Genomic DNA, 23,252 nt, shown 5'->3' with positions numbered 1-23,252 from the left:
ACAAAGGTGCACCTGACTACAGATGCATGGACCAGTAGGCATGGCCAGGGACGTTATGTGTCCATCACGGCACACTGGGTGAATGTGGTGGATGCAGGGTCCACAGGCGACATCAATTTAGGGACAGTTGTGCCTAGCCCACGGTCTAGGAAACAGTTGGCTGTAGGCGTTCGCACCCCCTCCTCCTCCTCCTCCTCGTCCTCCTGCAGAAGCTACAGCTCTTCCACAGAACGCAGTCTGCCAACCACTCCATCGGCAGATGACACTGTTGCACACCAGTTGTCCCATTATGGGCCAGCTACTGCCAAGCGTCAGCAGGCTGTATTGGCTATGAAGTGCTTGGGCGACAACAGACACACCGCGGAAGTTCTGTCCGAGTTCTTGCAACAAGAAACGCAGTCGTGGCTGGGCACAGTAGATCTTGAGGCAGGCAAGGTAGTGAGTGATAACGGAAGGAATTTCATGGCTGCCATCTCCCTTTCCCAACTGAAACACATTCCTTGCCTTGCTCACACCTTAAACCTGGTGGTGCAGTGCTTATTGAAAACTTATCCTGGGTTCTTCGACCTGCTCCTCAAAGTGCGTGCACTTTGCTCACATATCCGACGTTCGCCTGTACACGCCAGCCGTATGCAGACCTATCAGCGGTCTTTGAACCTTCCCCAGCATCGCCTAATCATAGACGTTGCAACAAGGTGGAACTCAACACTGCACATGCTTCAGAGACTGTGCGAACAGAGGCGTGCTGTTATTTATTTGTGGGAGGATACACGGGCAGGCAGTAGGATGGCAGACATGGAGTTGTCAGGTGTGCAGTGGTCTAAGATACAAGACATGTGTCAAGTCCTTCAGTGTTTTGAGGAATGCACACGGCTGGTTAGTGCAGACAACGCCGTAATAAGCATGAGCATCCCCCTAATGCGTCTGCTGATGCAAAGTTTGACGCACATAAAGGAGCAGGCGTCTGCACCAGAGGAAGAGGAAAGCCTTGATGACAGTCAGCCATTGTCTGGTCAGGGCAGTGTACAGGACGAGGTAGCGGGCGAAGAGGAGGTGGAGGACGAGGAGGATGATGGGGATGAGTATATTTTTAATGCCGAACCTTTCCCGGGGGCACAGGAAATTGGTTGCGTGTCACGGCCGGGTTCTGGTTTTTTGAGGGACACAAGTGACGTAGATTTGCCTGCAACTGCCCCTCAACCAATCACAACCGGAGATTTGACAACTGGAACTTTGGCCCACATGGCGGATTATGCCTTACGTATCCTAAAAAGGGACACACGCATTACGAAAATGATGAACGATGACGATTACTGGTTGGCCTGCCTCCTTGATCCACGCTATAAAGGCAAATTGCAAAATATTATGCCACATGAGAACTTGGAACTAATATTAGCAACCAAACAATCAACTCTTGTTGACCGTTTGCTTCAGGCATTCCCAGCACACAGCGCACGTGATCGTTCTCACACGAGCTCCAGGGGGCAGCAGACTAGGAGTGTTAGGGGTGCACACATCAGAAGTGGCGTTGGACAGAGGGGTTTTCTGACCAGGTTGTGGAGTGATTTTGCTATGACCGCAGACAGGACAGGTACTGCTGCATCAATTGAAAGTGACAGGAGACAACATTTGTCCAGTATGGTTACTAACTATTTTTCATCCCTTATCGATGTTCTCCCTCAACCGTCATTCCCATTTGGTTACTGGGCCTCCAAATTAGACACCTGGCCAGAATTGGCAGAATATGCATTGCAGGAGCTTGCTTGCCCGGCAGCAAGTGTCCTATCAGAAAGAGTATTCAGTGCTGCAGGTTCAATATTAACCGAAAAAAGGACTCGTCTGGCTACCCAAAATGTTGACGATCTAACATTCATTAAAATGAACCACAACTGGATTTCGAAATCTTTTGCCCCACCTTGCCCGGCCGACACCTAGCTTTCCTATGAAAAGCTCTTGCCTGTGAATTACTTTTCTAATGTCTAATTTGCTGCAGCTGATTGTACAGCATACGACATGTTTACACCTCCCTAAATGGCAAAACTCCCCACACGGGGCCGTGGTATCGCGACTTGGCGCAAGCACCCGTGAGACTGCTGTTTGTCTGAAGAGGTGGGTGTGCTCGCTTTTGGTTGACGGCATTGCTACTGGGTCCCTCATAGTACAATGTAGTGTCTCTGGCGGTGGTGGTGCGCACCCAACGTCAGACACACCGTTGTAACATGAGGGGCCCTGGGGCGGTCCCGCCGGCCTCAAGAGAGTTCCCCCCTACCCCAGCTCAAAATGTGCTCTACCACGTGCAAAATTATGTCGCACAGCTCCACCAATCTTTAGTCTATTCGCTGACATCATTCAATGTCTGGCACTGACAATACAAATTTGTAGACATCTATGATGCAACTTAAAGTAGTCTGTGTCTGTGTCCTATATTGGCACCATTAAATAGTTACTGCCAAATTACTATGTCAGAAACTCAGCAGATGAGCCCACCCCTGTACCTAAGTATGCCACCTTTTTTTTTGTTTTGGTTGTTTTGCGAGACATTAACATCTATTTATATTTTGGGAGTACTGGGACAGACACTCCTTGCACTACTCCTCCACTCACCACCAAGCTGCCCATGTATCCATGTAACCGCTGTAAAACTGCCATGAGCCTATTGTTTGTTATTTTAGGCCTTTGAAGCCTGTCTGCGGTCCCTCCTTCCACTAGTCCTCCACTGACCAGACCACTGCTGCCCGTGTACCCCTGGAACCAATTATAAAGTGCCTACAGCCAGCCCATTTTTTTATGTTAGGCCTTTGAAGCCTGTCTGCGGTCCCTCCTTCCACTAGTCCTCCACTGGCCAGACCACTGATGCCCGTGTACCCCTGGAACCAATTATAAAGTGCCTACAGCCAGCCCATTTTTTTATGTTAGGCCTTTGAAGCCTGTCTGCGGTCCCTCCTTCCACTAGTCCTCCACTGGCCAGACCACTGCTGCCCGTGTACCCCTGGAACCAATTATAAAGTGCCTACAGCCAGCCCATTTTTTTATGTTAGGCCTTTGAAGCCTGTCTGCGGTCCCTCCTTCCACTAGTCCTCCACTGGCCAGACCACTGCTGCCCGTGTACCCCTGGAACCAATTATAAAGTGCCTACAGCCAGCCCATTTTTTTATGTTAGGCCTTTGAAGCCTGTCTGCGGTCCCTCCTTCCACTAGTCCTCCACTGACCAGACCACTGCTGTTATGACCCCAATGGCGAGGGTCTCAGAGGAACGTGGAAGTCTGCAGAATACAAAAATCCAGCTCATAGGGCAGTGGTAACTGGGTTGACCATATATCTACTCCTAACGCCAACACTAGAAGTAGCCGGGGATCATACCTACGTTGATTCTAGATGACACGCGCCAGCCGGAGAATCTAGCTACCCCTAGTAGAGGAAAACAAACACCTTTCTTGCCTCCAGAGAAGGGGACCCCAAAGCTGGATAGAAGCCCCCCACAAATAATGACGGTGAGGTAAGAGGAAATGACAAACACAGAAATGAACCAGGTTTAGCACAGAGAGGCCCGCTTACTGATAGCAGAATAAAGAAAGGTAACTTATATGGTCAACAAAAACCCTATCAAAATCCACACTGGAAATTCAAGAACCCCCGAACCGTCTAACGGTCCGGGGGGAGAACACCAGCCCCCTAGAGCTTCCAGCAAAGGTCAGGATATAGATTTGGAACAAGCTGGACAAAAATACAAAACCAAAACAAAAAGCAAAAAGCAAAAGGCAGACTTAGCTGATATAACTGGAACCACTATCAGTAGACAAGAGCACAGCAGACTAGCTCTGATAACTACGTTGCCAGGCCTTGAACTGAAGGTCCAGGGAGCTTATATAGCAACACCCCTAACTAACGACCCAGGTGCGGATAAAAGGAATGACAGAAAAACCAGAGTCAAAAAACTAGTAACCACTAGAGGGAGCAAAAAGCAAATTCACAACAGTACCCCCCCCTTAGTGAGGGGTCACCGAACCCTCACCACGACCACCAGGGCGATCAGGATGAGCGGCATGAAAGGCACGAACCAAATCGGCCGCATGAACATCAGAGGCGACCACCCAGGAATTATCCTCCTGACCATAGCCCTTCCACTTGACCAGGTACTGAAGCCTCCGCCTGGAGAGGCGAGAATCCAAGATCTTCTCCACCACGTACTCCAACTCGCCCTCAACCAACACCGGAGCAGGAGGCTCAGCAGAAGGAACTACAGGCACAATGTACCGCCGCAACAAGGACCTATGAAATACATTGTGAATAGCAAACGACACAGGAAGATCCAGACGAAAAGATACAGGATTAAGGATTTCCAATATCTTGTAAGGCCCAATAAAACGAGGTTTAAATTTGGGAGAGGAGACCTTCATAGGAACAAAGCGGGAAGAAAGCCATACCAAATCCCCAACGCGTAGTCGGGGACCCACACCGCGGCGGCGGTTGGCAAAGCGCTGAGCCTTCTCCTGTGACAACTTCAAGTTGTCCACCACATGATTCCAGATCTGCTGCAACCTATCCACCACAGAATCCACCCCAGGACAGTCAGAAGGCTCCACATGACCCGAAGAAAAGCGAGGATGGAAACCAGAGTTGCAGAAAAAAGGCGAAACCAAGGTGGCGGAACTAGCCCGATTATTAAGGGCAAACTCAGCCAACGGCAAGAATGTCACCCAATCGTCCTGATCAGCAGAGACAAAACACCTCAAATAAGCCTCCAAAGTCTGATTGGTTCGCTCCGTCTGTCCATTAGTCTGAGGATGGAAAGCAGACGAAAACGACAAATCAATGCCCATCCTACTACAAAAGGATCGCCAGAACCTGGAAACAAACTGGGATCCTCTGTCTGACACAATATTCTCAGGGATGCCGTGCAAACGAACCACGTTCTGGAAAAACACAGGAACCAGATCGGAAGAGGAAGGCAGCTTAGGCAAAGGAACCAAATGGACCATCTTGGAGAAGCGATCACATATCACCCAGATAACGGACATGCCCTGAGATAGCGGAAGATCAGAAATGAAATCCATGGAGATATGTGTCCAAGGTCTCTTCGGGACAGGCAAGGGCAAGAGCAAACCGCTGGCACGAGAACAGCAAGGCTTAGCTCGAGCACAAGTCCCACAGGACTGCACAAATGACCGCACATCCCTTGACAAGGAAGGCCACCAAAAGGACCTGGCCACCAGATCTCTGGTGCCAAAAATTCCCGGGTGACCTGCCAACACCGAGGAATGAACCTCGGAAATGACTCTGCTGGTCCACTTATCCGGGACAAACAGTCTGTCAGGTGGACAAGACTCAGGCCTATCAGCCTGAAATCTCTGCAACACACGTCGCAGATCCGGAGAAATAGCTGACAAGATAACTCCATCTTTAAGAATACCAACAGGATCAGCGACTCCAGGAGCATCAGGCACAAAGCTCCTAGAAAGAGCATCGGCCTTCACATTCTTTGAACCTGGTAAATACGAGACAACAAAATCAAAGCGGGAGAAAAACAATGACCAGCGGGCCTGTCTCGGATTAAGGCGTTTAGCAGACTCGAGATACATCAGATTTTTTGTGATCAGTCAAGACCACCACACGATGCTAGGCACCCTCGAGCCAATGACGCCACTCCTCAAATGCCCATTTCATGGCCAACAACTCCCGATTGCCCACATCATAATTTCGCTCGGCAGGCGAAAACTTCCTAGAGAAAAAGGCACAAGGTTTCATAACAGAGCAACCAGGGCCTCTCTGCGACAAAACGGCCCCTGCCCCAATCTCCGAAGCATCCACCTCAACCTGAAAGGGAAGTGAGACGTCAGGCTGGCACAAAACAGGCGCCGAAGTAAACCGGCGTTTCAACTCCTGGAAAGCCTCCACGGCAGCAGGAGCCCAGTTAGCTACCTCGGAGCCCTTCTTGGTCATATCCGTCAAAGGTTTCACAATGCTAGAAAAATTAGCGATAAAACGACGGTAGAAGTTAGCGAAGCCCAAGAACTTCTGAAGACTCTTAACTGACGAGGGCTGAGTCCAATCAAGAATAGCTCGGACCTTGACTGGGTCCATCTCCACAGCAGAAGGGGAAAAAATGAACCCCAAAAAGGGAACCTTCTGTACACCAAAGAGACACTTTGAGCCCTTGACAAACAAAGAATTTTCACGCAAAATTTTAAAGACCAACCTGACCTGCTCCACATGCGAATCCCAATTATCAGAAAAAACCAAAATATCATCCAGATAAACAATCAAAAATTTATCCAGATACTTCCGGAAAATGTCATGCATAAAGGACTGAAAAACTGAAGGCGCATTGGAGAGCCCAAAAGGCATCACCAAGTACTCAAAATGACCTTCGGGCGTATTGAATGCGGTTTTCCATTCATCACCTTGCTTAATGCGCACAAGGTTGTACGCACCACGAAGGTCTATCTTGGTGAACCACTTGGCACCCTTAATCCGGGCAAACAAGTCAGACAACAGCGGTAAAGGATACTGAAATTTGACAGTGATCTTATTTAAAAGCCGATAATCAATACAAGGTCTCAAAGATCCGTCCTTTTTTGCCACAAAAAAGAATCCCGCACCAAGAGGGGAAGAAGACGGACGAATATGTCCTTTCTCCAGAGACTCCTTGATATACGAACGCATAGCGGTATGTTCAGGTACCGACAGATTAAACAGTCTTCCCTTAGGAAATTTACTGCCTGGGATCAAATCTATAGCACAGTCACAGTCCCTATGAGGAGGCAGTGCACTGGACTCAGACTCACTGAAGACATCCTGATAATCAGACAAATACTCCGGAACTTCCGAAGGCGTAGAAGAAGCAATAGACACAGGCAGGGAATCCCCATGAATACCACGACAGCCCCAACTTGAGACTGACATAGCCTTCCAGTCCAGGACTGGATTATGGGTCTGTAACCATGGCAGCCCTAAAACAACCAAATCATGCATTTTATGTAAAACCAGGAAACGTATCACCTCGCGGTGTTCAGGAATCATGCACATGGTAACCTGTGTCCAATACTGCGGTTTATTTGCTGCCAATGGTGTAGCATCAATACCCCTAAGAGGGATAGGATTTTCTAATGGTTCAAGAGTAAAACCGCAGCGCTTAGCAAATGAGAGATCCATGAGACTCAGGGCAGCACCTGAATCTACAAACGCCATGACAGGATAAGATGACAGTGAGCAAATCAAAGTTACAGACAGAATAAATTTAGGTTGCAAATTACCAACGGTGACAGGACTAACAACCTTAGCTATACGTTTAGAGCATGCTGAGATAACATGTGTAGAATCACCACAGTAGTAGCACAAGCCATTCCGGCGTCTATGAATTTTCCGCTCATTTCTAGTCAGGATTCTATCACATTGCATTAAATCAGGTGTCTGTTCAGACAACACCATGAGGGAATTTGCGGTTTTTCTATCACATTGCACCGAATTAGGTGTCTGTTCAGACAACACCATGAGGGAATTTGCGGTTTTGCGCTCCCGCAACCGCCGGTCAATTTGAATAGCCAGTGCCATAGTATCATTCAGACCTGTGGGAATGGGAAAACCCACCATAACATTCTTAATGGCTTCAGAAAGGCCATTTCTAAAATTAGCGGCCAGTGCACACTCGTTCCAATGTGTCAGCACGGACCATTTCCGAAATTTTTGGCAATACACTTCAGCCTCGTCCTGCCCCTGAGACATAGCCAGCAAGGCCTTTTCTGCCTGAATCTCAAGATTGGGTTCCTCATAAAGTAAACCGAGCGCCAGAAAAAACGCATCAAGATCAGCCAATGCCGGATCTCCTGGCGCCAGCGAAAAAGCCCAATCCTGAGGGTCGCCCCGTAAGAACGAAATAACAATTTTTACTTGCTGAGCAGAATCTCCAGATGAACAGGGTCTCAGGGACAAAAACAATTAACAATTATTCACGAAATTCCTAAACTTAAACCTGTCTCCGGAAAACAGTTCAGGAATCGGTATTTTAGGTTCTGACCTAGGATTTCTGATAACATAGTCTTGTATGCCCTGCACACGAGTAGCCAGCTGGTCCACACTTGTAATCAAGGTCTGGACATTCATGTCTGCAGCAAGCATAGCCACTCTGAGGTAAAGGGGAAGAAGAAAAAAAAAACTCAGAATCTTCTTTCTTATAATCCCTCTTCTGCAATGCATTAAACATTTAATACTGGCCTGGCAAACTGTTATGACCCCAATGGCGAGGGTCTCAGAGGAACGTGGAAGTCTGCAGAATACAAAAATCCAGCTCATAGGGCAGTGGTAACTGGGTTGACCATATATCTACTCCTAACGCCAACACTAGAAGTAGCCGGGGATCATACCTACGTTGATTCTAGATGACACGCGCCAGCCGGAGAATCTAGCTACCCCTAGTAGAGGAAAACAAAGACCTTTCTTGCCTCCAGAGAAGGGGACCCCAAAGCTGGATAGAAGCCCCCCACAAATAATGACGGTGAGGTAAGAGGAAATGACAAACACAGAAATGAACCAGGTTTAGCACAGAGAGGCCCGCTTACTGATAGCAGAATAAAGAAAGGTAACTTATATGGTCAACAAAAACCCTATCAAAATCCACACTGGAAATTCAAGAACCCCCGAACCGTCTAACGGTCCGGGGGGAGAACACCAGCCCCCTAGAGCTTCCAGCAAAGGTCAGGATATAGATTTGGAACAAGCTGGACAAAAATACAAAACCAAAACAAAAAGCAAAAGGCAGACTTAGCTGATATAACTGGAACCAGGATCAGTAGACAAGAGCACAGCAGACTAGCTCTGATAACTACGTTGCCAGGCCTTGAACTGAAGGTCCAGGGAGCTTATATAGCAACACCCCTAACTAACGACCCAGGTGCGGATAAAAGGAATGACAGAAAAACCAGAGTCAAAAAACTAGTAACCACTAGAGGGAGCAAAAAGCAAATTCACAACACACTGCTGCCCGTGTACCCCTGGAACCAATTATAAAGTGCCTACAGCCAGCCCATTTTTTTATGTTAGGCCTTTGAAGCCTGTCTGCGGTCCCTCCTTCCACTAGTCCTCCACTGGCCAGACCACTGCTGCCCGTGTACCCCTGGAACCAATTATAAAGTGCCTACAGCCAGCCCATTTTCTTATGTTAGGCCTTTGAAGCCTGTCTGCGGTCCCTACTTTAAATACTCCTCCACTCACCACCAAGCTGCCTGCCCGTGTATCCATGTAACCGCTGTAAAACTGCCATGAGCCTATTGTTTGTTATGTTAGGCCTTTGATAGCCTGTCTGCGGTCCCTACTTTAAATACTCCTCCACTCACCACCAAGCTGCCTGCCCGTCTATCCATGTAACCGCTGTAAAACTGCCATGAGCCTATTGTTTGTTATGTTAGGCCTTTGATAGCCTGTCTGCGGTCCTTACTTTAAATACTCCTCCACTCACCACCTAGCTGCCTGTGTATCCATGTAACCGATGTAAAACTGCCATGACTGCCTACTGTTTGTTATTTTAGGCCTTTGATAGCCTGTCTGCGGCCCCTACTTGCAATACTCCTCCACTGACCACAATGCTGCCTGGAGTGCCTGCCTGTGTATCCATGTAACCGATGTAAAACTGCCATGACTGCCTACTGTTTGTTATTTTAGGCCTTTGATAGCCTGTCTGCGGCCCCTACTTGCAATACTCCTCCACTGACCACAATGCTGCCTGGAGTGCCTGCCTGTGTATCCATGTAACCGATGTAAAACTGCCATGACTGCCTACTGTTTGTTATTTTAGGCCTTTGATAGCCTGTCTGCGGCCCCTACTTGCAATACTCCTCCACTGACCACAATGCTGCCTGGAGTGCCTGCCTGTGTATCCATGTAACCGATGTAAAACTGCCATGAGTGCCTACTGTTTGGTATTTTAGGCCTTTGATAGCCTGTCTGCAGCCCCTACTTGCAATACTCCTCCACTGACCACACCAATGCTGCCCGTGTACCCCTGGAACCTATTTAAAAGTTCATAGAGCCTAGTTATATATTTTATTTACTATTAATAAGGCCATGATGGACTACGCTGTACCACGCTACAAGCTAACCAGTCGACACTTCTTTTGCGAGAAAAGCCATCCCAACCCTCCACCAGCATGTAGAAGACCGCATTGTCCATGCACTCTGGCAATCTGTGAGTACAAAGGTGCACCTGACAACAGACGCATGGACCTGTAGGCATGGCCACGGAAGATTACGTGTCCATTACGGCGCAATGGGTTAATGTGGTGGATGCATGGTCCACAGGGGACAGCCTACTAAGTCTGTCTGCAGTCCCTAATTCAAATTGTCCTCCACTGTCTAAATTGGAGCTTCCACCTTCTGGCTTTCGGCCTATAGTATCAGAAATTAAACTGCATTTGGCCTTCAACTTTGGTTAGGGCCTACTAACGGCTTCTGCCCCTCCCTGGTGTTGCCCTCAACTAAATAAAGCTGAGCTTCAACCTTCCGGCTCTCATTAAGTGGTTTTAAAAAAAAAAAATGGTGGTTAGGGCCTACTAACGGCTTCTGCCCCTCCCTGGTGTTGCCCTCAACTAAATAAAGCTGAGCTTCAACCTTCTGCTCCAAATTACCATTTTAAAAAATGCAATAGGCTTTTCCGGCCTACTAAAGGTGTCTGTCTGTGTGCCCCTGCCTGGTGTTGTCCTCAACTAAATAAAGCTGAGCTTCAACCTTCTGCTCCAAATTACCATTTTAAAAAATGCAATAGGCTTTTCCGGCCTACTAAAGGTGTCTGTCTGTGTGCCCCTGCCTGGTGTTGTCCTCAACTAAATAAAGCTGAGCTTCATCCTTCCGGCTCTCATTAAGTGGTTTTTAAAAAAAAAAATGGTGGTTAGGGCCTACTGACGGCTTCTGCCCCTCCCTGGTGTTGCCCTCAACTAAATAAAGCTGAGCTTCAACCTTCTGCTCCAAATTACCATTTTAAAAAATGCAATAGGCTTTTCCGGCCTACTAAAGGTGTCTGTCTGTGTGCCCCTGCCTGGTGTTGTCCTCAACTAAATAAAGCTGAGCTTCAACCTTCTGCTCCAAATTACCATTTTAAAAAATGCAATAGGCTTTTCCGGCCTACTAAAGGTGTCTGTCTGTGTTCCCCTGCCTGGTGTTGTCCTCAACTAAATAAAGCTGAGCTTCAACCTTCTGCTCCAAATTACCATTTTAAAAAATGCAATAGGCTTTTCCGGCCTACTAAAGGTGTCTGTCTGTGTTCCCCTGCCTGGTGTTGTCCTCAACTAAATAAAGCTGAGCTTCAACCTTCTGCTCCAAATTACCATTTTAAAAAATGCAATAGGCTTTTCCGGCCTACTAAAGGTGTCTGTCTGTGTTCCCCTGCCTGGTGTTGTCCTCAACTAAATAAAGCTGAGCTTCAACCTTCTGCTCCAAATTACCATTTTAAAAAATGCAATAGGCTTTTCCGGCCTACTAAAGGTGTCTGTCTGTGTTCCCCTGCCTGGTGTTGTCCTCAACTAAATAAAGCTGAGCTTCAACCTTCTGCTCCAAATTACCATTTTAAAAAATGCAATAGGCTTTTCCGGCCTACTAAAGGTGTCTGTCTGTGTGCCCCTGCCTGGTGTTGTCCTCAACTAAATAAAGCTGAGCTTCAACCTTCTGCTCCAAATTACCATTTTAAAAAATGCAATAGGCTTTTCCGGCCTACTAAAGGTGTCTGTCTGTGTGCCCCTGCCTGGTGTTGTCCTCAACTAAATAAAGCTGAGCTTCAACCTTCTGCTCCAAATTACCATTTTAAAAAATGCAATAGGCTTTTCCGGCCTACTAAAGGTGTCTGTCTGTGTGCCCCTGCCTGGTGTTGTCCTCAACTAAATAAAGCTGAGCTTCAACCTTCTGCTCCAAATTACCATTTTAAAAAATGCAATAGGCTTTTCCGGCCTACTAAAGGTGTCTGTCTGTGTGCCCCTGCCTGGTGTTGTCCTCAACTAAATAAAGCTGAGCTTCAACCTTCCGGCTCTCATTAAGTGGTTTTTTAAAAAAAAAAATGGTGGTTAGGGCCTACTAACGGCTTCTGCCCCTCCCTGGTGTTGCCCTCAACTAAATAAAGCTGAGCTTCAACCTTCTGCTCCAAATTACCATTTTAAAAAATGCAATAGGCTTTTCCGGCCTACTAAAGGTGTCTGTCTGTGTGCCCCTGCCTGGTGTTGTCCTCAACTAAATAAAGCTGAGCTTCAACCTTCTGGCTTTCGCCCTATACTATCAGATATTAAACTGCATTTGGCCTACTAGTGTGGTTAGGCCCTTGAAACAGTGTCTGCTGCTCTTGGGTTTGCTACTCCACTGAACAAAGCAATGCCGCCTGTTTAGTCCTGTTACCAATTTTGAACTGCATTTAGCCTACTTTATTCTTTGGCCCTATATCTGTTTCCTCCTCATCCTGCCCATTGCCCAGCCACTGCTAGATGAGTCTGCTGGTACATTGACCTAGACCACTACATTCCCCTTGTACTCTACACAGCCAGAATCTGACCCTGCTGAAAGTAAGGTTCCCCTTCCCGCATGTTATACCACCTTACACAGGGACAAAGAGGAAGGTGCAGATGAAAGTGCAGGTTCCTTCATCAGGTGGGGGGGCATACTCGTTGGCGACGTCACTGGCACAGGGCCCCTCAGAGTACGCAAAAGTGTCGCTGCTGGTGGGAGGCGCCCCCGCCATGCAAACACACCGCCGTACTTTGAGGGGCCCTGTGCCAGTGCCAATGCGAACGAGTGGGCCCCCCCCTGCTTGCTCAGGATCACAGCACTTGCAACGTTTAAATACTTACCTTTCCCTGCAACACCGCCGTGACGTAGTCCGCATTTCCTGGGCCCACGAAAAACTTGAGCCAGCCCTACTCCCCCCACAACTTTCCCCCAATTCCCTATGCCCAACTATTATTATACAGTTAATTAAGATTGGCAAGCTTCAGAAACAAGAATGGATGTTTTTGGCATTAAAATGGGCACTGTAGGTGTTTTCCTGGCCTCCACTCACTGCCGACTATGCTTCCCCATTGACTTGCATTGGGTTTCGTGTTTCGGTCGATCCCCGACTTTTAGCGATAATCGGCCGACTGCACTCGACTCGACTCTGGACAAAATCGGGTTTCCCAAAACCCTACTCGATCTTAAAAAAATGAAAGTCGCTCAACCCTAGTATCGGGTATCGGTATCGGCGATATCCAATACTTTTCGGGTATCGGCCGATACTATCCGATACCGATACTTTCAAGTATCGGACGGTATCGCTCAACACTAATTATAAACTGTAGTGAACCACTTGGGGGTTCAAAGTACTCACAACACATCTAGATAAGTTCCTTGGGGGTCTAGTTTCCAAAATGGTGTCACTTGTGGGGGGGTTTCTACTGTTTAGTTGCATCAGGGGCTCTGCAAATGCAACGTGACACCTGCAGACCAATCCATATAAGTCTGCATTCCAAATGGCACGCCTTCCCTTCCGAGCTCTGCCATGCTCCCAAACTGTGGTTTCCCCCCCACATATTGGGTATCAGCGTACTCAGGACAAATTGCATAACAACTTTTGGGGTCGAATTTCTCCTCTTACCCTTGGGAAAATACTAAACTGGGGGCTAAAAAATAATTTTTGTGAAAAAAAATAATGTTTATTTTCAGGGCTCTGCGTTATAAACTGTAGCAAAACACTTGGGGGTTCAAAGCTGTCAAAACACATCTAGATAAGTTCCTTAGGGGGTCTACTTTCCAAAATGGTGTCACTTGTGGGGGCTTTCAATGTTTAGGCACATCAGGGGCTCTCCAAACGTGACATGGTTTCCCATCTCAATTCCAGACAATTTTGCATTGAAAAGTCAAACGGCGCTCCTTCCCTTCCGAACTCTGCCATGCACCCAAACAGTAGTTTACCCCCACAAATGGGGTATCGGCGTACTCAGAACAAATCGCACAACAAATTTTGCTGTGCAATTTCTTCTCTTAAACTTGGGAAAATAAATAATTGGGGGTGAGAAAATCATATTTGTGAAAAAATATGATTTTTAATTTTTATGGCTCTGCATTATAAACTTCTGTGAAGCACTTGGTGGGTTAAAGTGCTCACCACACACCTAAATAAGTTCCTTTGGGGGTCTACTTTCCAAAATGGTGTCACTTGTGGGGGTTTTAATGTTTAGGCACATCAGGGGCTCTCCAAACGCAACATGGCATCCCATCTCAATTCCAGTCAATTTTGTATTGAAAAGTCAAACGGCGCTACTTCCCTTCCGAGCTCTGCCATGCACCCAAACAGTGGTTTACCCCCACACATGGGGTATCAGCATGCTCAGAACAAATTGTACAACAACATTTCCGGTCCATTTTATCCTGTTGCCCTTGGTAAAATAAAACAAAATGTAGCTGAAATACATTTTTTGTAAAAAAAAATTAAACATTCACTTTTTTTAAACATTCCAAAAATTCCTGTAAATCACCTGAAGGGTTAATAAACTTCTTGAATGGGGTTTTGAGCACCTTGAAGGGTGCAGTTTTTAGAATGGTGTCAAACTTGGTTATTTTCTACCATATAGACCCCTCAAAATGACTTCAAATGTGATGTGGTCCCAAAAAATTATTGGTGTTGTAAAAATGAGAAATTGCTGGTCAAATTTTAACCCTTATAACTCCCTAACAAAAAAAATGTGGTTCCAAAATTGTGCTGATGTAAAGTAGACATGTGGGAAATGTTACTTATTAATTATTTTGTGTGACATATCTCTGTGATTTAATGGCATAAGAACTCAAAGTTGGAAAATTGCTAAAATTACAAAATTTTTGCCAAATTTACGTTTTTTCACAAATAAACACAAGTTATATTGAAGAAATGTTACCACTATCATGAAGTACAATATATCATGAGAAAACAGTGTCAGAATCACTGGGATCCATTGAAGTGTTCCAGAGTTATAACCTCATAAAGGGACAGTGGTCAGAATTGTAAAAATTGGCCCGGTCATTAACGTGCAAACCACCCTTGGGGCTTAAGGGGTTAAAATGCAGTAACAAGTGATCAAAATATCATATCTGCACCAAAATGGTATACACCAGCTCAGCACACAAAAAATAAGCCCACAGACAACCCCAGATCACAAAAAATGGAGACGCTATGGGTATCGGAAAATGACCCAATTTTTTTTTTTAAATAAACTTGGGATTTTTATTCACCACTTAAATAAAAAAGAGCCTATACACGTTTAGTGTCTATTATCTCATAATGACCTGGAGAATCATAATGTCAGGTTAGTTTTAGCCTTTAGTGAAGATGGTGAAGGAAAAAAAACTGTGGGATTGCACTGTTTTTGCAATTTCACCGCACTTAGTATTTTTTTCCTGTTGTCAAGTACATGACATGGTAAAACTAATGCTGTTGTTCAAAAGTACAACTTGTTCCATAAAAAACAAGCCATGACATGGCCATTTTCACCCAAAAATAAAAAAGTTATGGCTCTGGGAAAAAGGGATGCAAAAAATTAAAATGCAAAACCAAACATACCTCAGGTCATTAAGGGGTTAAAACTAGCCTTCTCAAGGCTGAATAACCCCTCTTTGTACTGTGTGTACTAGAGCATTACTCCAGATTTACATCACAGAGGACATCCACATCTGTGATACATATCTCTCATACAGTATGTGTTTGGCAGCCACCATATAAATATATATAATATTCACCTTCTTCATGGCCTGCTGTGTCTCATATCATGAATTCCACATAATGAAGTTATCTTGTATTTATTTAATTATGATTGCCTTTTTGAAGCTCTCAAAGATCTATGGTCCGGTGTTTAGTATTCAGATGGGCATGACGAAGATTGTGGTGTTAGCTGGATATGATGCTGTTAAAGATGCCCTTATAATGCATGCTGAAGTTTTTGAAAAACGACCTAATTTTCCAATATTTGAGAAGATGGATAAAGGAATGGGTAAGATAGTAACAAGAAAAAAGTATCCTATACACTCGTACTTCATCAGTTCATCATACTTTACCATCGTATGGAACATACTATTGTTGCGCCCCAGGGTCCTGATCGTCACATTAGCATTGCTTTCCTCAATGGGTGAGTGATGTTACGTTTGAAAGAGATGAAAGATAACTCTTATCAGGTAATCACAATGAACGCAACATGTTCACACTCCAGGCCACAAGGGGGAGCTTTTGATCCTATTTACTAGGTGACTCCCCTGCATATGCATATATATTGTGGTTTTGGGGGGGAAAGTTAGTTAGTTAGTGCCAGACAGCAGACTGGAGCAGTCTGAGGCAGGAAGAAGGTCTAAAGTGGCCGTGTGGTCTGAATTACCACAGCTCTTAGAAAGAGACATACAGAAAGCCGAACATGGTTCAATGAGCATGCAGGAGAGCGAAGCACTGGAGAGTGACATCAGGGGAGACCAGCTGCGAACAAGCTGCCTCCCTCTGAAGCGCAGACAACCGGTAGCCGGACCACCAAGGTTGTAAGGGACTCTACGACTTACAGCAGAGACCGTCAGGACAGCTGAACTGCAAGTTACCTGTCTGTCAGGACTCTGAACATTTTTTACCTTTTGTGCATTACTGCCCTTTTCCAAGATGGCGTCTTTGGTCTCATGTGCACTGTGTCTTACTGCTATAAAACTCCACCCCAGCCTTCAGTCTGTGCTAGAGTATTCTGCCTTGCATCCAGCTCCTGACCTCTGATTACTCCCTGGTAGTGTTGAGCGATACCGTCCGATACTTGAAAGTATCGGTATCGGAAAGTATCGGCCGATACCGGCAAAGTATCGGATCTAATCCGATACCGATACCCGATACCAATACAAGTCAATGGGACTCAAGTATCGGACAGTATCCCTGATGGTTCCCAGGGTCTGAAGGAGAGGAAACTCTCCTTCAGGCCCTGGGATCCATATTAATGTGTAAAAGAAAGAATTAAAATAAAAAATATTGCTATACTCACCCTCCGACGCAGCCTGGACCTCACCGAGGGAACCGGCAGCGTTCTTTGCTTAAAATTTGCGCGTTTACTTCCTTCCGTGAAGTCCCAGCTTGTGATTGGTCGCGTGCCGCCCATGCGGCTGCGACGCGACCAATCACAGCAAGCCGTGACGTAATTTCAGGTCCTTCAGGATTTTAAAATTACGTTCTGGCTTGTGATTGGTCGCGTCGCGGTCACATGGGCGAAGCGACTAATCACAAGCCGGGACGTCACGGGAGGCAGGACACGCGCGCATTTTAAAATGCGCGCGTTTCCTGCCTCCCGTGACGTCACGGCTTGTGATTGGTCGCGTCGCCCATGTGACCGTGACGCGACCAATCACAAGCCTGAAGGACCTGAAATTACGTCACGGCTTGCTGTGATTGGTCGCGTCGCGGCCACATGGGCGGCACGCGACCAATCACAAGCCGGGACTTCACGGAAGGAAGTAAACGCGCAAATTTTAAGCAAAGAACGCTGCCGGTTCCCTCGGTGAGGTCCAGGCTGCGTCGGAGAGGTGAGTATAGCAATATTTTTTATTTTAATTCATTCTTTTACACATTATTACATTAATGTTGTTTCGATACCGATACCCGATACCACAAAAGTATCGGATCTCGGTATCGGAATTCCGATACCCGCAAGTATCGGCCGATACCCGATACTTGCGGTATCGGAATGCTCAACACTACTCCCTGGCTATATACCTGCTCCTGTGAACCTGTGTGGTGATCCTGCTGCTCTGCTCTGACTTCCTGCTGCATACACCAGTTTCCAGTAATCCTCCTTCATCTGCTGCTCATGTTTACTTCCATCTGCGTTTGCTGGACATGTAAGCTGTTTCTGCTCTGCAAAAACCTGAGACTATTAACCAGGCCTCCCTGGTTGAGCTAAGATATGATTTGAACTGTCTTATAAGCTTATCTATCTGTTTTTGGACTAAGCAAGGATTTATTCGTGTCAAGTATCCTCAAGAATAACTGTGCTTCATAGACTTTCTGATTGATTGCATTTTCCTCTGAAGTTTCCTATAGACTGCTAAGCTGCGTTTAATATTTACACCAAGTGTTGTGGACTTGAGTTTCTCTCTGCACCTGTTTGAATCACCGTGTGATAATATAGACTTTACCACTTATAAAACTGGGTCCTGTAGTTGTCTTGTTCCACGCAAAGAGTCTCCTGAGTTATCCCCTATAATTATTACAGGATACTCTAGCCATAAAAAAAGGAGACTGCTGGAACAATGATTGCAGAGAGCAGATTAGAGCAGGTGTTTTCCAAAATTAGATCACTGCAGAAAGATGTGGAAGGTCTGAAAAAGAAGTTTGGAAGCTTTGAACACAATCAGCAAGTGTTTGGACAAATTTTGCAGGACTTAAGCAACCGCATGGCAGCCCAGGAAAACAAACTTGCTGGTATAGAGTCCCAGTATGGATGGGCTTTTCAGGACATAAGCACACAAATAGCTGCACAAGCGACTTTACCCTCTGGGCAACCGCCACCAGCTAGCCCACCTAAGTTGCCCCCATTTAGATTTAATGGTGATCGCGACAAATTTCGTGGCTTTGTGAATCAATGTATGCTATATTTTGATGTGCATGCTTATAGTTTTCCTACTGATAGATCCAAAGTATTGTGTGTAATAATGCTACTGACCTCACGAGCGCTCGCCTGGGCGAATCCGATGATTGAGTCTCATGACCCACGGTTAAATAACTTGGATGATTTCTTGGCCGCTATGGCATTAATGTTTGATGACCTTTAATCACCATGCAACCGCTGAATCTGCTTTGTTGTCTTTACGCCAGGCTAAACGTTCTGTTATTGAGTATGCCACTGAATTCAGGAGATTAGTGGTAGATACTAATTGGGACAGTTATGCACAATTGCCTATTTTTAAAAGGGGTCTGTCTAGTATTATTAAAGATGAACTAGCTCACTCTGAGTCACCACATGACCTAGAGACATTTATACAGCATTGTGTGCCCATAGACATTCGCCTTACTGAGCGTAGGCAGGAGAAATTTGCTGCATATAACCGTATTTCTAACTTTTCCCTTCCTTCCAAATAGCCTGCAGGTGAAAGCTCTCGGGAGGTGGAGGAGGTGCCCATGCAAATTGATTCCGTTCAGAGGCGCGAAATCAATGAGCGCTGGGAGCATCGCCTTCGTGAAAGTCTATGTTTCTACTGCGGCCAGTCTGACCACTTCTTGATCAATTGTCCTAAGTGTCCTAGACGGCCTAACAAGGTGCTAGCAGCAGTAGGGGAGTATGACAACTGTGATGATGAATCTCTGACATCTCTGAATGTAGCCTGCCTTTAAACGGTGTATTCAATTAACTTTCTATGACTTCACCCCCCAAGGAGCTGAAGGAGAAGAACTCTCACTGTTCTATCCCTATTAAGATCCTGTGTTCAGGACAGTGGATTTCCAGTGCAGCTATGATTGACTCAGGTGCAGGTGGCAATTTCATGGATATCGCATTTGCCAAGGAACATGGTTTTGAAATTCAGCAAAGAGCCTCTCCAATTACCATGGAAACAGTGGATGGGTCACCTTTAATCTCTGGGCCTGTGGATCAGGAGACCGTACCCCTTGAAATTTTGTTGGAGCCTAATCAACAGGAGCAACTTTCTTTCTTGCTAATTTCTTCTCCTCGTTATCCTGTGATTTTAGGCATTCCTTGGTTGCGTTCTCAAAACCCAATTATCAACTGGGAGACCAAGGAGATTATCTTTCCAACAAGGAGCAACTCAGCATTAACAGAAGCTGTCCCTGAGTCCACGGCTACGGAACCACATGTACAGGTAATTTCTTTACCTCCAGCATATAAAGAGTTCTCTGACATCTGTGACAAGAAGAATGCAGATCAGCTTCCTCCACACAGGCACTATGACTGTCCCATTGAGCTGCTTCCTGGGGCAGCTATTCCTTTTGGTAACGTATACCCTTTGGCGGCACCTGAGCTTCAAGCCTTAAAGGAGTATATTGATGAAAATATGGCCAAAGGCTTCATACGTCATTCTTCCTCACCAGCAGGGGCACCTATATTTCTTGTAAAAAAGAAAGATGGGACCCTTAGACCTTGTGTTGACTATCGGGAACTCAATAAGGTAACCATATGAAACCGTTACCCTTTGCCTCTGATTCCCGAATTACTGGAAAGAGTCTGCCATGCTAAGGTGTTCTCTAAACTGGATCTTCGTGGGGCTTATAATTTGGTGCATATTCGTCCAGGGGATGAGTGGAAGACAGCATTCCGATGCCGGTATGGACACTTTGAATATCTTGTGATGCCCTTCGGGCTTTGTAATGCCCCTGCAACATTTCAACACCTTGCTAATGACATTTTCAGAGATTTGTAGGACCAGTTTGTGGTGATCTATTTGGACAATATTCTAATCTTTTCTGACTCTCTACAGGAACATGAAGAACATATCAAAGCTGTTTTAAGATGCCTGAAAGAGAACCATCGTTCTGAGATACAGTTCTTAGGTTATATCACCTCTCCCCAGGGGCTGAACATGGAATCTGGTAAGATTCAGGCTATCCTTGACTGGCCGGTACCCAAGAACGTTAAGGAGGTCCAACGTTTTATTGGTTTTGCAAATTTCTACAGACGCTTCATTCGAAATTTTTCTGATATTGTCCATCCCATTACTTCCTTGACAAAGAAGGAAAAGCCCTTTAAGTGGTCATCACAGGCTCGAGAAGCTTTTGATCGGCTTAAGATCTGTTTCACATCAGCACTGCTGTTGATACACCCAGATCCAACACTTTCATTCATTGTGGAGGTGGACGCTTCTGATAATGCTTTGGGGGCTATTCTCTCCCAAAGAACTGGAGAGAAGGGTCTGCTACATCCTTCTGCTTTCTTTTCCCGTAGACTAACCTCAGCAGAGAAGAATTACGACGTGGGAGACAAGGAATTGCTGGCTATTATTGCGGCTTTCAAAGAATGGAGGCATCATCTGCAAGGAGCTGCACCACAGATCATAGTGCTAACTGACCATCGCAATTTAGAGTTCCTTAGATCCGCTAGATGTCTTTCTCCTCTTCAGGCTCGTTGGAACTTATTTTTAAATCAATTTAACTTTGTTATCTCGTACCATCCAGGTTCTCGTAATGGGAAGGCTGATGCTTTATCCCAAATCCATGCTGCGGATTCCATACCTGGAGCCCCGTCCAAGACCATTCTATCTGATGCCAATTTCATCGGAGTTATCCATGATCAGGACTTGTGAAAGGAGTGCAGGGAGGCCTATGATGGTGATGTATTTCTGGCCAACCCACCTGTGGATATTAATCTTGTCTTTAAGGGTGGCATGGGGTTCAAAGATTGACGTATCTATGTACCTGAGGTCGTCCGTCTGCAGATCCTCAAGTTGGTACATGACTCCAAGTTGGCTGGTCACAGGGGGGTACAGAAGACACAAGAGTTCCTGAGCCAATTCTTCTGGTGGCCAACTTGACTGAAGGATACCAAGGACTATGTTCTCTCTTGCGAGGTATGTGCCCGTTACAAGACTCCTCATGTGGCAACTATGGGTCTTCTACAACCAATACCTGTTCCGTCCCGCTCTTGGGGGTCTATATCAATGGACTTTATTGTGGAGCTGCCTACATCGGGGGGCATGAATACAATCATGGTGGTAGTTGATCGCCTGACTAAAGCTGCTCATTTTGTTCCATGCACCGGCCTCCCCTCAGCTAAAGATACAGTGAACTTGGTTATACAGAATGTCTTATGGTTGCATGGGGTTCTGGATGAGATCATCTCTGACCGTGGAGTACAGTTCACTTCAAGATTCTAGAAGGGCTTTTACTCTGCACTCAATATTAATGTCTGTCTCTCTTCCGTTTACCATCCCCAGACAAATGGTCAGACTGAGCATACCAACCTGACGCTGGAACAATATCTAAGATGCTATGTCAGCCATCTCCAGGATGATTGGTTGGAGTTGCTGCCGTTAGCCGAATTTTCATATAATAATTCTCAGTGCACCTCCACTAAATTTACACCTTTCTTTGCCAATCTGGGTTATCATCCGTGTATTTTACCTAGGTCTCCAATTAATTCTCCGGTTCTGGCAGTGGAGGAAAGGCTGACTGCGATGAGACAAAATCTGGAGGTTCTGAAGGAATCCCTGAGCAAAGCTCAAGAACGTTATAAGAGATCGGCTGATAGATTCCATAAACCTGCACCCATGTTCAAGGTAGGAGATTTTGTGTGGTTAGCAACTAAGAATCTGAAGTTAAACGTTCCTTCACAAAAACTTGGACAGAAATTCATTGGCCCTTTCAAGATCAACGGTATTGTGAGCTCTGTGGCCTGCCGGCTGAAGCTGCCTAGGACTATGAAGGTACGCCCAGTTTTTCATGTATCTTTACTAAAGCCTGTATCTCCTGTGTTGTGCCACCTCCGCAGCCTGTGGTGATTGATGGGCAAGAACAATTTGTGGTGGAGGAAATTATTGATTCCAGGATTCGCAGGAATCGGCTCCAATATCTAATAAGATGGCAGGGATATCCCCCTGAGGAAGACTCTTGGGAACCTGTGGAAAACATCAATGCCCAACAGAAGATTTCTCGTTTTCATCAGAGATTCCCTGAGAAACCAGGTCCAGGATCGTCCTGAGGCACCTTCTAAGGAGGGAGTAATGTCAGGACTCTGAACATTATTTACCTTTTGTGCATTACTGCCCTTTTCCAAGATGGCGTCTTTGGTCTCATGTGCACTGTGTCTTCCTGCTATAAAACTCCACCCCAGCCTTCAGTCTGTGCTAGAGTATTCTGCCTTGCATCCAGCTCCTGACCTCTGATTACTCCCTGGCTACATACCTGCTCCTGTGAACCTGTGTGGTGATCCTGCTACTTTGCTCTGAGTTCCTGCTGCATACACCAGTTTCCAGTAATCCTCCTTCATCTGCTGCTCGTGTTTACTTCCATCTGCATTTGCTGGACATGTAAGCTGTTTCTGCTCTGCAAAAACCTGAGACTATTAACCAGGCCTCCCTGGTTGAGCTAAGATATGATTTGAACTGTCTTATAAGCTTATCTATCTGTGTTTGGACTAAGCAAGGATTTATTCGTGTCAAGTATCCTCAAGAATAACTGTGCTTCATAGACTTTCTGCTTGATTGTATTTTCCTCTGAAGTTTCCTATAGACTGCTAAGCTGCGTTTAATATTTACACCAAGTGTTGTGGACTTGAGTTTCTCTCTGCACCTGTTTGAATCACCGTGTGATAATATAG

At 45.9% G+C, this 23,252-nt stretch overlaps 1 protein-coding gene across 3 annotated transcripts in view; it reads left to right on the top strand.

Moving 5' to 3' along the window:
* Positions 1 to 23,252, top strand: part of LOC143808730 (cytochrome P450 2K4-like) — a 162,426-nt gene that overhangs the window by 57,484 nt on the left and 81,690 nt on the right. For all 3 annotated transcript variants that reach the window (XM_077291674.1, XM_077291672.1, XM_077291673.1), the window contains one exon: positions 15,800 to 15,962. In XM_077291674.1, coding sequence (XP_077147789.1) covers positions 15,800 to 15,962 — 163 coding nt within the window. The remainder of the gene's footprint in view (positions 1 to 15,799; positions 15,963 to 23,252) is intronic.

This window comes from Ranitomeya variabilis, chromosome 2 (genome assembly GCF_051348905.1).
Source record: "Ranitomeya variabilis isolate aRanVar5 chromosome 2, aRanVar5.hap1, whole genome shotgun sequence".
NCBI classification, from domain to species: domain Eukaryota; kingdom Metazoa; phylum Chordata; class Amphibia; order Anura; family Dendrobatidae; genus Ranitomeya; species Ranitomeya variabilis.
Note: the sequence above shows the minus strand (reverse complement) of the source record. Positions and strands in the feature narration are given on the sequence as shown.